The following is a 16,261-nucleotide window of genomic DNA, read 5'->3' as shown; positions in this document are numbered from 1 at the left end:
AGAGCAGAGGTGCAGAGGTCAAAGTCTGAGGCTAAATAAGAAGCTGAGTTTTGATGTTGAAGTTTCCCCTCAACATCAAAACCTGCTCCGTTTTAGGCCTGTACTCCTTACATGTTGACTGCAAGGTTTAATACATGATGAATCATGATCTTCATACAGTTTGTTTTTATAACACCAACCCACTAATAGATCTTTAACTCTAAAAACTGTGGGATTCATAGTAAGTCACAGGCTGGCATGGAGCTCTCTGAAAATGGATTTGCCATTTTCAGTGGTCTCTGTATCACGGTAACATTGTCCCGTTCTTCCTGTCTCCTTCTCTCTTGTCAGCTGCTTCCCCCATTGGCCAGCCGGCCATGGGGCAGGGTGATTAGACAATCATTAGATCCAATAAAACATCGCAGGTTAACACTTGGTTAACGTTTGACCAGACAGGATGAGGTTGCTCAGAGCACTCTGAAGTCCTAGGAGTGACTCTCTTGATCTCTCCAGGAAGGTAAGACTCCTCACACGTCTCTTTTGCCCAGTTCTTGGATTTACTCCATATTTTAAATACATTTAGAGGTCGTGATTGGGAAACAAAGTGAATATTGTTGTTAGCGTTTACCTTGTTTAGTAGAAAATAGAGAATAGTTTCAGTTTGCTGCTGAAGGGCTGTGATCTTGAGGTGACTTTGGCGAGGCCCAGGTGCTGGGTGTTGGCATTTAAATCTGTTCTTCCTCATGGCTTCTTCGATTGTTGTCAGTGACTGATTTTGGATATATATGACCTGATTGACACTGAATTGGCTATTATAATCGCATAACTTTAAACAAACAAAGGTCATCCACTTTTTGCACAATAGAGAAAAAAAGGGGCCCTGCAAACAACCTTCTGTTGTGTCATATAACTTTTTCACTTCAATGGTTACTTTTTTGTCAAAACACTGCGTTAGAAAGTCCAGTCAGCAGGGTATATTTCTCAAAAAAAGTTCATTCATTATAAAATTTATGCTTTTAAAAGGTTATTCAATGATATAGTGCCTTAAACATAAGGGCTGATCATCATGGTGGCAAGTTCTTTAATTTTAGCAATCTAAGAGTTAAATGTGTCCCCTGTCCGTTAAAGGAGCGTATCAGGGCGGTAACTGTTAAAGTGAGCTGTGCTACAAAGAGGTCATTAGCCATAACTCAATGTCACCTTCACTTTTCTTTGGCAACCGACTTAAACTGTCCTTCTCAGGCTTTAACTCTCAAACGTCACTTTCTGCTTCACTTTCAATGTTTTTTGTCAAAACACAGTCCGTCCATGCACGTGATATTGGTCATGTACGGCCGTCTTTTTTCTCTTATCTAAACAGTGTCATGGTTATGTTGATTCAAACCAAACTCTGAATATAATCTGCTGTCATCTGAGTGGAACACTGAGTTCTTATTGTGTCTGAGACGCACGCCGTGCTGAAGTGTAGGACACTTAAAGTGAAAAATAAATGTTCTTTAGATGTCAGAGAAAAAGAATATGTAGTTGAAACTTCTATTAACCCAAAATCAAGAGCTTCCTGGAGAACAAAGGCTGTTACAGCTTTTGAGAAGTGTAACGCAGCAGGCTTACACACTGTGACCTTTGGGCCTGTGTGTCACATTGACACCCACTGAGAAAAGCTTAATGGAAAAATTTCAAGGCTCAGCGTGATAGCTCTGACTTTCAGTTTCCGCTGCATGCTGAGGTGAGTATTTAAAGAGTTCCCGTTCAGCTAAAAGTGAAGTAAGAAGCAGATAGAGCTAGATCATGCATGTGTAAAGATCTCTTTTATCTTTGTGAATCACTGACTCAGTGTGCTGGATAGAGCAAATTGCGTCTCAGGGTTTAATTCAAGAAAAAGATTCTCTTTTTTTGTGACAGCAAAGGGAAAATAAATCTTTGTATAATTTTAATCCTCATTTGACTTCTCTGCCTCCTTTGCCATCATTTTAAACTCCTCCTTCCTCTCCAGACTGTGAACATGACTCCCATGATGCATCTGTTGTTGCTCCCACTCCTGCTCAGCATTGTGAGTACATAACACTTCCATCTGCCGCTGCTGTCCGTGGATACATATTCATAGTAAATGCTCAAACACATGAACCTGTTAAAGGTTTGAGAAACAGTCAGTGTGGATGAATGCTTTGATTTATTCATGAACTTTATGTAATATGGAGATTAACAGGACCATTTTGTGGCTGGAAATGTGAAAAACCATCTGTGAGGTTAAAGGAAACCTTTGGTCACTTATTTAAAACCCCAAAAGGAAGTGCATCAAGTGAGGAATCCTCCTCTGCCAGCAGACTTTGCTCTCCTGTCCTTCAGTGGGAAACCTCATTCCTCTTATTTGTCTTCTGTTTGGTTCAATAAATAACTGAGCAAAAAAGAGCCCTGCCCTCAATATCTGACCACATTCAGTTACAGTAACAGGACTGAGGGGCAAAAAAGTCAAAAGTAAGCGTGAGCGTGACGGAGTGACATTTTACTTCAGCCTGTTCCTTATTCACTGACCTTTGACCTCTGGCTCTGTACTTTGATAGGCTGCTGGGTCGGATCTGGAGGCAAAGAAAGGCCCGTTCAAGGACACAGAGCTGGATGTGCCAGAAGGAACACCAGTGCCTTATCCCATCTACCAGGTATTCAGAAGTTACTAAGGACATTAACACCAACAGCTGACACCTTTACTTAAATTTCTGACATACTTTAGATTAGAAAAAACAAGATTTGTTAATTTATTTTCTTAACTTACCACATGTTCTGTACTTCACTTTTTTGAGTCGTTGAAGGAAAAATACAAAATACATCTTATAAAGCAGACATAACTGTGTTATTAGCAAACTTTAGGTTAAACATATTTTTTTCTTTTCTTTTGACGGCTTGGGTTCATTTTGTTGATAATGCTTAGTCAGCTTTTCATTAAGCAGGGCATGAAAATCAAGAATTTTACCTGCTATAAACTAATTCTTCACGTCCTGCTTCCTCTTTGTCACTTTTTGTTTTCTTCGTTCACCTCTCTCTTCATCCTTCTATTTTACTCCACAGTTTACAGTGCCCACTCCAAACGTGAACAGCTTCAGGCTGAGCGGAGAGGGCAGGGAGGACATCAGGATGTCTAAGGACGGGTGGCTGTTTCTGGACCGGCCTCTGGACTGGTCTCGAGATGATCATTACATTTTACAGGTGAGCTGGACATGTCTCACCTAAACACTGAAAAACACACATCTGATCTTCATGGTACTAAAACACAAATGTATATGTACTTGTGCGTGTGTGTGTGATCACATCCAGGTGGAGGCGTTGGAAGATGGAGAAAGTGTGGGAGACTCCATTATTGTAACAATTAATGTTGTGGACGTCAACAACAACGCACCGTACTTCAACCAGAGCGAGTACACAGCAATGGTTCGAGAAAACAGCCGGGCAGGTGTGTTTGTTACTACAGGGTGTCCGTGGGGTCTTAAAAAGTATTAAAAGTTGATAAATCAATTTTGGGAAAATTAAGGGCCTTAAAACGTATTTAAAAGTCTTAATTGTGGTTTAATGAGTTATTAAGTTTCATAGGTATTCAAGCTTTAACTAAAAAAATATCCATGAATATTTATTTTCCTCCTTGCAACTGTCCCCTGATTGGGACGTTAAACAATCAGCCAATAAAGTTCTAAAATAGAATAGAATAGAAAATAATAGAGTTACTTTATTAGTCCCAAAGTGGAAAATTGTAGCGTTAACAGCAGAAATCGATGGAGTCAGTAGAAAAATACAAAAATAAAAAAGAATAGAATAAAATAAATACATAAAGACTCTAGTTACAATAAAATACAACAATAAGGATTGTGAGCGGTATAAACACCAGCTATAAATTAAAGTCATTTCTAGTTTCATAAAGAGAAATCAAATACAACATTAAAGCAAATCACACAATCTCCGGCACATGTCTTAAATTTTAAAAATGATGAAATGATTTCTTATTGTCTTCAGCAAGTTGGCCTTGAATAACTGCTTTTTCTTGTTGTGGGAGTGTCGATAAACCTGCCTTTAGTTTTATTTGTCTTTTCAAGCTTTATTCCTCCTTAGCTTACATCATTTCTGTAAAAATGCAAACTACAACTGTTAAACGGTAGATGCCAACAACAACTGAAAGCTGCGATAAAGTCTTGAAACTTTTTTAAAGGTTTTTGAAAAAGTCTTAATAAGGTATTGAAATCAACCTCAGGATTTTAGCATATACCCTGTACTAAAGATCAAACAGCAAGCCTGTTAATGAGTTAGCATGGCCTTTTAGGTAGAGTGCAGTTACACTTATGAGTTCTGTGTACACTGTTCATATAGTATGATTAGTGATAGTATGCAGCTGCCATCACATGGTCAGCTCTTTAGTTTTTTGATTAAAAAAAAACAACAACAAAAAACTGTGACCATCCAGTGAAACAGTGGGTCATGATTGTAGTAAAATATCTCCTTATAACCAGGAACTTTCGAGTTTCACTAAAGAATGCGACCTTTGTGTGTATTTCATGGGCTAAGACAGCAAATGTTTCCATCATAGAATCAAATTACTGTCTAAATAATTCGAAGTACTGATGAAGTGGAAGCAGCTATAATATTTATGTCATATATCACATTTGACTTCTCCGTAATGAAATACTAGCATGGCCCTCTGAACAAACTTTAACAACTTTCCTGTTTTTGCAGGTGTCACATTCACCCGCGTGTTTGCATTGGATCGGGACGACCCTCAGACCCCCAACGCTCAGCTGAGATACAGTCTGGTCAGCCAGATCCCTAGCAAACACAAAACGCTGATGTTCCAGATCAACCCCGTCACTGGAGAGATCTCCACCACTGAGCAAGGTGATAACACGCATACCTGAGCACAGACACCCACACACACACAGAACAATGTGCACTGTCTGTGGAGAAAGTCTGTAGTTTGTTCACATCTGCCTGTAATCTGACTGTATAGTGCCACTGTAAATCCAGATTACACAGCTCATCTTGTGTGCTCAAGATTAACACTGATTGGAGGCAGATTGCCTAAATGTGTCGCGTGATGCTGGTCACAGATTATGCTGAGTGTGCGAGAGCATGTGAACGAGCTTTGACATCCCTGTTTACATCTGGGAGAGAAAACGGTCACATTTCTCAAACACTAGACTCTTCTGTGGAGCTGTCAGCAAAGATTTCTCTTTTATCAAAGTTATGATAATTCATAGAATAATTTAACCCAACTGGAGAGTCAAGCTGTCTTGGATCAAATAATTTAACCCTTGTGCGAAAATGCTGATTAACATTTGGATTATGTGTTTTGTAAAACAGGAGAATTGAACCTGAAGGCTCGAGAGGGCTTCCATTACACCAGAGGAGAAGATATGAGCATGGATGCACTGAAGACTAAGTTTGAAGAGTACTGCCCGGTGCAGAAAATCCCCTATGACCAAAACCCCTTCTTCACCTGTGTAGAGAGAGCAGGTTTGTATCCAGATGTGTCAGCTTCAACAGCTGTGTCTTCTGTCAAATAAGCTCAAACCCTTCATCAAGGTGATGATGGACAAGGCATGATTCTCACACGTATTCATTGACTCAAACCAGAGATAAGACACGTTTTCATGCCACTTTTTTAGACTGCAAAAAAAAAAAATCAAGTACATTAAGCAAAACTGGAGGATGATCATCACATGTTCAGTTCAATAAGGCTGAACTGTAAACAGAAAAGTTATAGGTTGATTAACATATGGGAGACAGTGTTTGGTGATTCTTTTTGTGCATGAGGGTTAATTTTTCTTTAGTTTTGGATGGGGAAGTGAATGTGGAATATAAACCACGCACTTTCTTGGGTTTAGTAAGTGGCATGGTTCCTCAATGCTGTAAAAGTCAAAAGATAAACAATAAATGACTTAATAAATAACTTAATCTGACACAACAGACAGATAGATAACCATAATTTTATAAAGGCTTTGTGTTTTTTGTGGTTTCAGTCTTCCAAAGTAAAACTTGTGAGTGATTCCAGTCACATGATTTGTGTTGGTCAAAGCTTGAGTGATAACAGAGTGAGGGATAGTGTCAGCGCACATAAAACACAGAGTAATCACTATCTGCGATTAGCGCAGGCCGTGTGATTTATTGGGTGTTGTGTTAATGACTTCTGTGTGAAGAGCAGCTCAGCCACCCCTGATTTCTAAAAACGTCTCCATGTGACTTTTTAAAAAAAATAAATAAAAGTGTTTATTTACTGAAAAGTTTTTGTCCATCTTAATCCTTTAATTGCTCTGCATTTTCCCGTGTGTCTTTAGAGCTGAGGAGGAGGAATGTGGACCCCATGGAGGACCCAGACTACACCCTGATAGTGCGTGTAGAGGACTTGGGGGGAGCTTCTGAGAAAGCGCTGAGTGGAAACACCAGAGTACACATTGTCGTGCAGCAAAACCTGTGGGTCAACCCTGGACCAATAACCATAAGAGAAAACTTAATGGAGACGTATCCCCTGGTCATCGCGAAGGTGAGGAGGAGACACATGAAACTCTCAAGCTTTCATCCTGCTAACTCTTTAACCCCTCTGGTCTTTTTCCTTCCTTTTCACAACCCAGGTCCAGTCTAATGAGCCAGATGCTGTCTTCAGATTAGTGCAGAAAGAGCGAGAGCTGAGATTCCCCTTCCAGATTTCAGAGGATGGAGAGATTCTTCTGACAGAGGAGTTAGATCGAGAAGACAAAGACATGGTACGCAGCACAATCCAAATCAGTAACCACTTTTTTCTCATGTAGAAATAAAAAAATAACCTCAGTCATTCCTCACTGTGTGTTGGTTCAGTACACTTTGGTGGTGTTTGCGGAGGATAAGTATGGAAACGAGGTGGACCCACCCATGGAGATTCATGTGATGGTGGAGGACGTGAATGACAACAAACCAGTGTGTAAAAATGAAATGAGTGTCTTCGAGGTGCAGGAGGGTGAGCCTGAAGGTAAGGTGTGTGTGTGTGTGTGTGTGTGCGTGTGTATGCGTGTGTGTGTGTGCGTGTGTGTGTGTGTGTGTGAGAGAGAGGTTCTTACATAACCCATTCATTTCATGACAGCGAGTGTGAATCATGTTTGATTGTTTGGCCAATTTATGTCTCATTCCTCGGTTCTGTTGCTCTGATCACATCATCGCTTCTTCTGTTTGCTTTGCATTCATTTTTCTGTTCCTGGATCCAAATCAGCACTAGTCAGAGATTTGGAATGAAGAATGACTATGAGAGACATGTTTTTGCAAAAAAAGCAAACGAGAAGTACTTACATCCTTGAATTTTTGGGGAAAAAAAGCATTTTGGAAATAGTCGCACACATCTAAAACTCCTGCAGGAGTAATATCTTTTAATATCAGAGGTATTATTATCCACAAATAAAAAGAAATTTGAGCAAAATTAGCATAAAAAATTGTGTTTGGTTGGAGATTATGTAACTTTCATGATTAAAATCTTCACTAAGTGGAGCACAAGTGGCCAAGTGGTTTAGGTTGCGCTCCATGGCCCAGGTTTGAATCCAGCCTGTGGCCTCTTTCCTTCATGTCACCCCCCACTCTTGCACTGTTTCCTGCTCTATCCACTGTCGTCTCTACTATCTGATTATAAGCCCAAAAAATAAGTAAAAAAAAAATCTTTACTATTCCAACATCAAACACTTCAAATTTACAACAAACTTTTTTATTACCTAGAAATAGAGAGTAGTTTTTGATAAATTTGCTTACAGCCTGTTTCTCTGGTTTCTTGCGGTTTCAGGCAGCGAGATAGGCTTGCTAGAGGCCCACGACGATGATGAACCTGGGACGCTGAACTCTCATCTGACTTACACCATCGTGTCCCAAGAACCTCCATCTGAATCTCCCGTCTTTGCCATCGATGCTTCCTCTGGAAGGATCCAGGCGCTTCGCATGCTGCAGAGAAAAGAACAGCAGATCTATCACCTCAATGTTGAAGTGAATGACCCAGGTAACACGCACGCTGTATAAAGTAGCACACCTGTAAACAGAGGGGAGTTCAGTATTTGATCATGTACTTTTGGCTTTTTCTCACAGCTTTCACAGAACAATGTAAAGTTGTCATCAAAGTCATTGATGTCAACAACGAGATGCCTCTGTTTGAGAAGAATGATGTGAGTATGAGAATGGCTGTTTCTTTCTCTTATAGCACGCTGTTTGGCTCACGCTGTTTCCCTCTTGTTTTTGTGTTTGCGTGTAGTACGGCACTCACACTCTAGCTGAGGACACACCTTTGGGACACACAGTTGTGACCATCAGAGCAACAGATGCCGATGATCCAGACAGCGGCAGCTCCTCCATTGAGTTCCACATCTCTGAGGGTGACGATGATCAGGTGTTTACAGTGGAAACAGACGGCTCAGGCGTTGGACATCTTGTCATAGCTAAGGTATGGTATCACTTTCCTTAACACCTCCCTTACAAAGTCACAATTTATCTCTTTTTGTGTTGTTTTTTTTGTGAAGGAAGAGCCTTCAATTTCTATTTCATCAAGAAATGTGGCGTTTGCTTAATTCTCATATTAATTCTCATAAATTTGTGATATTTATCTTTGCATTTTACTAGAGTCAGAGGTTATTGCTTTTAAAATGTTTAGTTTTTACTAACAGGCACAAAAAGGATGAAAGCTGATATGAACATACAGAAGATAAGATAATCCTTTATTCATCCCACAACAGGAAATTTTAAAATGCTACAGCAGCAAAGTGGACAATAACATAAGAAAATTACATACAGAACCAGTATACAAGTATAACATGTGCACAGACTAATAAAAAGGGTTTGAGTACAGGAGAGAAAGTGTTTACTGATGGTTTTAAGGTCTGACCATGGCAGGAAGAAAAGACCTGCGTTATCGCTCAGTGAGGCGGCGTGGGTGAAGGAGCCTGTCACTGAACAAGCTTCCCTGTGTTGTTAAAATCCCCCTGCAAGGTGTGGGACATGTTTCCCATCAGGGACGACGGCTTGGCCATCATTCTCCTGCCAGCCTCCACCTCCACAGGGTCCAGAGGGCGGCTCAGGACAGAGCTGGTCTTCTTCACCAGCCTGTTCAGTCTCTTCTTGTCAGCAGCAGAGACAGCACCACAGAGTCAATGAAAGAAAACTTACATCCTCTTCAATTTAGATATCATTAATTAGAGGATTAGATTAATATGTTTGATTTATTAAAGACTCAGAAAGGGAAAAATATACAAACCTCAGGGTTAAATTGTCCATCCATCCTTTCCTTATCCATACTGATCAGCTTCCTCAAGGCCACAGCAAGGTCATAATAGTTTTGGATTTGTCATTATAGTTTAGTTTTATTTAGTTTTGACATTTTTTTTTCCATTACAGTTTAGTTTTAATTAGTTTTAAAGCAGGCATTCTAGTTTTTATTTAGTTTCGATTTTTGCAACAAGGCTTAGTTTTAGTTTAGTTTTAGTTTTTTCATACCTTATTAACCAGGTGCAGGATTCAAAAAGGTCAGAGTAAATATTTTGTCATACTGTTTATTTTCAAGTCCAACATAGTGCTCACTGCTCAGTCAATGCTGATACTGAAATGTTGGCTGCTGCCTTAAATTTAAACTTAATATAAAAAATAAAAACATAAATTATATAAAAATAATGTTAACATCGATGAATAATGTTAACACTGATTCATTGCTCCACTACATTTCGTTGCAGCACAGCGCACAGCCAGTCAGTGCAGTAAACAAGCACGTCCCAGTACGTCACTATGATGGTGCTTTACGGCACTGACAACTGCCGAAAACTGTCGTAAAATTGGTTGGGAAAATGTGTCGGTTTAATTAAAATCCTAAAGGCTATTAATATTGTCAAAACCGATAACTAAGGACATTTTAAAATTTTTTTTAAGTTAGTTTCAGTTAGTTTTGGGAACACAAGATACAGTTTTTAGTTCACTTATCGTTTTTGTTTTCTTTTCTAGTTTTTATTAGTTTGAGTTAACTGCAGTGTATTTAAAATTTTGGTTTTCGTTTTTAGTTTTGTTTTAGTTAGCTATTATAACCTTGGGCCACAGAGGGCTGAAGCTTATCCCAGCTTCATTGGGCAAGCAGCAGAGTAACACCCTCAACAGGTCAATGGCCAATCAGAAGGCTTTGACAGATACCTGACTCCAGGAGTACTGGCTGACTCTGTTGCTCCTGGATCTGACTTTAAGGTCTTTGTGTGCAGGAAAAATGATTTTCTTTCTATTATGGAATTAAGTGGATTAAATGTAAAATGACGAGCTTGTTTGTCTCTTTTGCAGGCCTTGGATTTCGAGGCCTCTTCCACCTACAAGCTCAAGATCGACGCTCGCAACCCAGAGCCGCTGATGAAAGGTCTGGAGTACGGCGAGGAATCCACAGCCTTCATCTCTGTGTCTGTGACCGACGTAGACGAGGTCCCAGAGTTCAGCCTGGACATCCTGGATGTGACTGTGCCTGAAAACACCACCAAGGGTTCAGTGCTGCTCACTGTGGAGGCGAAGGATCCAGAGGGCAAAGAGATCAGGTAAACTCAAAAACAATAAGTTATCATAAGATGGAAATGGAAGTTCATATCTTTTTTTTTTTTCCTAGAAAAACTGTCATAGACGCACATGATTTCCTTTTTTCACAGCTGCACTTTGATGATTTCTGTTGTTTTTATCACAGTCTCTGTAGCATTTAACCTAAAATCACTTCTTTTATATAGTTAGAAAATCTTTGCTTTTAAACAATTATGCAAATTTGTTATCCTTTAAAACACTTGGAGATACCTTGTGGTGTAAACATTTTCAAACTTGTCTACTGAGCTTCTGCTGAAAGCTACATAGAAATGAAGGGCACATAGACAATAACACCAGCAAGTCCAACCAGCAGCCAGCAGACAGTCCACAGGAACAATTCTGATTGAGTTATCACATCAAATTTAGGTCTTTGGACTCTACTGCTATCCAACCATCAACCACAGTTTTACCTCTTAGTTTAGCAATTTAAAGTTCTTAATTCATAACTGATGTTGTTTCCATTTTGATCTGCAGTTTTCACTCTGCACTTGAACGTCTTGTTCGAGTGCCGACTGTGGTAGCAGAGTGAACACAAACAGAGGAGCATGGCTCTCAGGAATTGTTCCACTAGCTCAGCACCAGCTTCATCTTTTACATTAATGGTTCCTGCTGGCAGCTGGTTTAAAGTTTCATCTGTTTGGACCGTCACGTGTACTTAAAACAGACTATGGATTTGTTTTGACTACCATTTTATGCCCTGGGCTCCAGTTCAGAGTCTGCTGTATCATGAATGATTTTTGTGCGTGTGTCTTTGTGCCGTGCAGTTTTAAGTTGGACGGCGACACTCAGGGCTGGCTGGAGATCGATGCTGCCACGGGACAAATCAAGACCAAAAGCAAGCTGGACAGAGAGACCCTGGAGGCCTTCGAAGTCACTGTCACTGCTTTTGAGAAGGGTCAGACAATAAACTCATCTCTCATCTCTCATCTCTCGCTCGCTTTTAGAGACATTTCATGGAGCTGCTGTAAAGTTATCTCAAAGGCTTCATAACTTTCCTGCCAATGAGAGGTTTCATTAAAAAGAGAAAACAGGTTTAATTTCACTTTCTCTCCTAGTTACATATTTGGAGCTTTTGGTTGTGAATTTATGACTTTTGATCTTTAACCTCTTGAACTTTTTGATGTCAGAGCGGTTCAACCAAAACACCTTTTTTAAACGTCTTGTCATCTGATTTCCCTCCATAGCAAACCCAGAAATGTCGTCTGAGCGTGTCCTGAGTCTGAGGCTGCTTGATGTCAACGACAACGTCCCGATGCTGGTAGAAACTCAGGCCTTCATCTGCATGCAGAAACCTGGACCAGTCATCATCAAGGCTAAGGATTCAGACAGCGCCCCCTACTCCCAGCCCTTCACCTTCGCCTTGGGTACTGGAAGTAGTGCAAGGAAGCCTACCAACTGGGCTCTGACAGCTATTGATGGTATGTAAATCTGCTGTAGACTGTTTTAAAACTTAGTGATAAACAGAGAGTTTTACTTTCAGATCATGAAATATTTAAATATTCTCCTCGATTTTCAGGCACAACAGCTAAACTGTCCCTGATTAAAAAAGCAACCGAGGAAAAAACATTCAAACTCCCCATCAATATCAAAGACAACGCAGGCATGGGAGTCATACAGTCACTGGAAGGTGAGTTCAACTTTGTTTTGAGCAGTTTCTTTTAACTAACTCTGTTAGCCTCTTCTTGATTACTTTTAACTGTCACTAAGTTTTTCCTCTATGGGCCAACTTTTGGGACTGCTATCTTGCTAACTAGTCTCACTTCATGCCCAGTAGCAAACGATAAACTGGGAAATGTTACATGAGGAAACAAGAAAACCTTTTCAAACAACAACTGTCATTAACCAGTACACTGCCACATCATTCTGCTCAACCAATACTCTCCAAAATGGTTTCCAAACATCCTTTTTGTGTCTCGCTTACCCTTAATTATATCAAATAAAACCTCTTGGGCCATTAAGCATGACAGCGTTCCCCTCAGCTCTTGGTAAATACAGGCCCTGTTCACGCTTGTGGAGGTGATAGCTATCAAGTGTTTTGTTTGCAGTAAGCACATGTGTGTCAGAGTTTGTACTTTGTTCTTTACTCAAGGATTGGTTGGGTATAAACAAAGAGTAAACACTGGAATATAAGGGCAAATTCACTGATGCTACTCAACGCATCGTACAGAAAACTACCTCTGGATTAACATTTCTGAAAGTGGGAAACAAAAAACACGCTATTGAAAATTAATGACACATCATTGGTTGTTGAGGGCTATCACATCGGTTTGTGTTTCTTCTTCTTCTTCTTTGGTGCATATCAGGTTGAATAAAAATGTAACGTGTGTTTGCTCTCTGCTCCCTTCTTTAGTAAAAGTGTGTAACTGCACACAGCTGGGTTACTGCTACATGGCACCGGAGGGACCCGCCGACCCCAGTTTGGGAATGGGACCCACTATCGGGATCCTGGTCGGCGTTCTTGGATTCTGCAGTAAGTCTGTCAAACTGAAAGCTGTTTCACTTTCACTGAACCAACCGGAAAAACTAGATAAGAAGATTAAAAAACCCACTGAGTGTTTCCTCTTTCTTTAGTGATTTTATTTACTTTGTTACTTTGTCTTGTTGCAGTTATTGCCTTCATCGTGGTGATCAAACGCTCACAGAAAGGCAAGAAGAAATCTGCTGAAGGAGAAGAGACGAACGCCATGATGTAGACATGACATCCCCCACCCCACACACACACACAGAGACACACACACTTTGTATCTTCTTAATTGTGGAGAAAACTGAGTTTTTTGTTCCCTTTTTTCTAAGTTGCTCCCTATGACTTCACAAAGTAACAGAAATGAGGAACACGTTCTCCTTTAAGTCCAAAAGTTGAGTTTTGTCTTACAAAGAAAGATGCAAACACACACACACACACACACACACACACACACACACACACACACACACACACACACACACACACACACACACACACACACACACACACACACACACATTTACTTTAGCCTATTTTATTTTATTTTCAGAAGCGAGCGGAGCTTGATTAATAAGAGCAGGGCTTAATTGAACAGTGGTGGTCCCATTCTAATCTCACATTTATAAAGCTTGATTATAATTTATTTAAATTGCTCTCGCAGACTCAGCTGGTTTCACCAACGGTTTCATCATTTTTACATAATTTAATTTGGGTTTTGTTTTTCTTTGGCCCACAGCTTGTTTGTTATTCTCATGTGCTTGAACCTTGTTAAATTTTGTGCGAACAGCTTGAGAAATCTTTGACATTGTGAAACATCTCTCAGTCAAACGTCACTGTGTTCCACAGCTGTCTGAGCGATGAACAATCAAAACTGTTTTGTAACGAGCAGTTACTGCTCTGGTTTCCCAATAAACAAAGAAAATAGGAAACACTCCTGGTCCTCGTTTTTGTCTGTGTTTGTGTGGGAAATGTGGCGCTGCAGATGGTCAGTGACATAAGCACACACGCAGCTTCCTCTCCACTCTTTCTTTTCACTAGTGGCCTTCTGTTCAGATTTCTGACTAAGACGTGAAACGGTTCCTGTCACTGTTAAAGCATCCCTCTTTTTTTTTTATCCTTGTGACTGCTCCTGCTCGCTGAGCATCCAAAGCCATGACTGTGTTTTGGAGAACGATGCTGTGAGTCACCTCTCAGACGGCAGGAGACGGGCTGCAGATTGTTAGTGTTGATTGTGTGCTTTTATTCTGCACAAAGCGGCTGCAGCGCCCACAAAGAAGCACACTCAGGAACACATGCGAGAGGTGGATGAGGGTGCCACATGTGTGGCCACGACCATGGATCCCTCCAGTCCATGTGCCATGTGTGAGAGGCTGTGTGTGTGTGTGTGTGTGTGTGTGTGTGTGTGTGTGTGCATGAGATGAGTCATCCAACAACCTGCTGCTGCAGCTTCCAAAAGCAAAATGTAGAATAGTGTCAGAGGTACGGCCTCATAACGACAAACTCGACATAGAACCTCTCCAGTGTTTATGTCTGCACTCTCTCCTCGCCTGTTTCCTGGCAACACTTTCCACAACATCACAACCACAGAGGCTCACTCAGACGCAGACACAGACCTGGAAGAGTGGCGGTCGAAGTTGAAAGGTTGAGGGACAGAGGAGAAGAGATGGATGGAGACAGGCAGAGTAAACTGTGTGATGGATGATCTGACTGCCTCAGGAACATCAACTCCACCACCACCACCACCACCACACACACACACGTATGTTTGGTTTTGTTTTGAGAGTGTAAAACTTTATCCTAATATAGAAATATTGAAGGAGATATAAATACACCATCACAGCCAGCAGTCATCAGCTGATCTGGCACTGGCTTGTTTTTCAAAATGGAGCCAGAAGACCAAGATTTATTGACAACAGGTGACAAAACAATATCACCCCATTGTTCGTTGTTACAATTATCCAGATGAACAGTTTTTTGTTTTTGTTTTGTTGTATTTTTTACTTAAATCTGTGAAGGGTTAACTTTGTTATTTGAACATACTTTATAGTTCTATCATTCAAAACACTGTACGAAAAGAACTGTAATACGACTTCAACACAGTGACCAGCCCAAAATAAAAACCAAAACATTTTCTTGAAATGCTGATATTTAAAAAAATACCTTTTCTTAATGCAATTGCACATCTGTAAAGTTATCTGTATGTTTGAGAAAACACTTAGCAACACCACTGTCAACAAACAAATACGTATGAAAAGAAGGAAAGTTAGAAAGTCAGCTCTGAAATCTTAAGGTCAAGTGCATCATAGCAACAACAATGATTTTAAATTTCAGCCTGTTGGATATTCATACGTTGTGAAGATCCATGTGTTTTTCATTCACTAAGATAAATACAACATTTGTGTCTAAGCAGAAAATAAACAAATGTCATCTGGGTTTTCTAAAGTATGGAAAATCTGATCAGTACAGACTACTTATGTAAAATTTTACCTGGATATGAGCCCTACACTCTTGCGTTGTTGCTTACATGGGACAATTTTTATTCCCCATCCTGCGTCCTGATCGCCCCCAAGAAGAGCAAGCATATAAATAAACTTAATAACTCAGCCTGCTGTTACGAACCTGTCCTGGAAAAACATCCTCACCGCAGCGGAAATGAGGCACATTGACTTAAGTGTTTGTGGAGAGGTAAACTGAGTGTCACATTTAGACAAATACAGCTGTAAATCTGTTTCCTCCACTCTGTCGGAGTACTGACGATCAAAATGTGACGTTGGTTTACTGTTGAACCTGTTTCTACTCTGACTAACACACCACTTTGTTGCATGGGAAAAGAGAGGACGGTCAAACATCTCTGCAGTACATGAGGGGGTTTATGAATTTGTTCTGTAACATCTCATTTGATGACCAAGACTCTCTGTCATAGTTTCCCCCACTGAGAAACTGAATACTCCTGCTAAACTACATCATGCATTATCATCTGGATCCATGTTAGGATACTTAGTTACAGTTACACTGAAACAATGAAACATTGAAACAACTCTTAAATGACTCTACAGTAATGCAAAAATTTTGACTGGGAAGTTTGAATTCAGTAGTGGAAACTTTTAAATGTTTATTTTTAACATTTATAAGCTCTGTGTATAGATTTGGCGTACGAGTGGTTTTCACTGCTACATGAAATACTTTGAAGCAGATATGAGGGCACATTTTAGAGTGTGAAGTGTTTGACAGCGATTATAACTTTTG

The 16,261-nt window shown here is 40.2% G+C and overlaps 1 protein-coding gene across 1 annotated transcript; it reads left to right on the top strand.

Moving 5' to 3' along the window:
* Positions 1–1,814: 1,814 nt before the first annotated feature.
* Positions 1,815–13,692, top strand: cdh17 (cadherin 17, LI cadherin (liver-intestine)). Its single transcript, XM_074683999.1, has 18 exons — positions 1,815–2,029; positions 2,541–2,636; positions 3,043–3,180; positions 3,289–3,424; positions 4,693–4,851; positions 5,317–5,469; positions 6,291–6,496; positions 6,585–6,716; positions 6,808–6,958; positions 7,754–7,963; positions 8,050–8,126; positions 8,213–8,401; positions 10,270–10,514; positions 11,316–11,446; positions 11,736–11,969; positions 12,068–12,178; positions 12,902–13,021; positions 13,159–13,692. Exons 1-18 carry the CDS (start codon positions 1,982–1,984, stop codon positions 13,242–13,244), a joined length of 2,622 nt encoding a protein of 873 aa, XP_074540100.1. The 5' UTR covers positions 1,815–1,981; the 3' UTR covers positions 13,245–13,692.
* The last annotated feature ends 2,569 nt before the right edge of the window (positions 13,693–16,261 follow it).

Source organism: Halichoeres trimaculatus, unplaced genomic scaffold, assembly GCF_033239565.1.
Source record: "Halichoeres trimaculatus isolate MK-OKI-2021-1 unplaced genomic scaffold, fHalTri1.1 fHalTri1_scaffold_12, whole genome shotgun sequence".
Lineage (NCBI taxonomy): Eukaryota > Metazoa > Chordata > Actinopteri > Labriformes > Labridae > Halichoeres > Halichoeres trimaculatus.
This window is presented reverse-complemented; position numbering and strand designations above follow the sequence as displayed.

Coding starts and splice junctions, on each gene's coding strand:
- cdh17 (XM_074683999.1), top strand. CDS start 1,982: ATGACTCCCATGATGCATCTGTTGTTGCTCCCACTCCTGCTCAGCATT. Junction 4,852..5,316: donor GATCTCCACCACTGAGCAAG/GTGATAACACGC, acceptor TTTGTAAAACAG/GAGAATTGAACCTGAAGGCT. Junction 6,717..6,807: donor ATCGAGAAGACAAAGACATG/GTACGCAGCACA, acceptor GTGTTGGTTCAG/TACACTTTGGTGGTGTTTGC.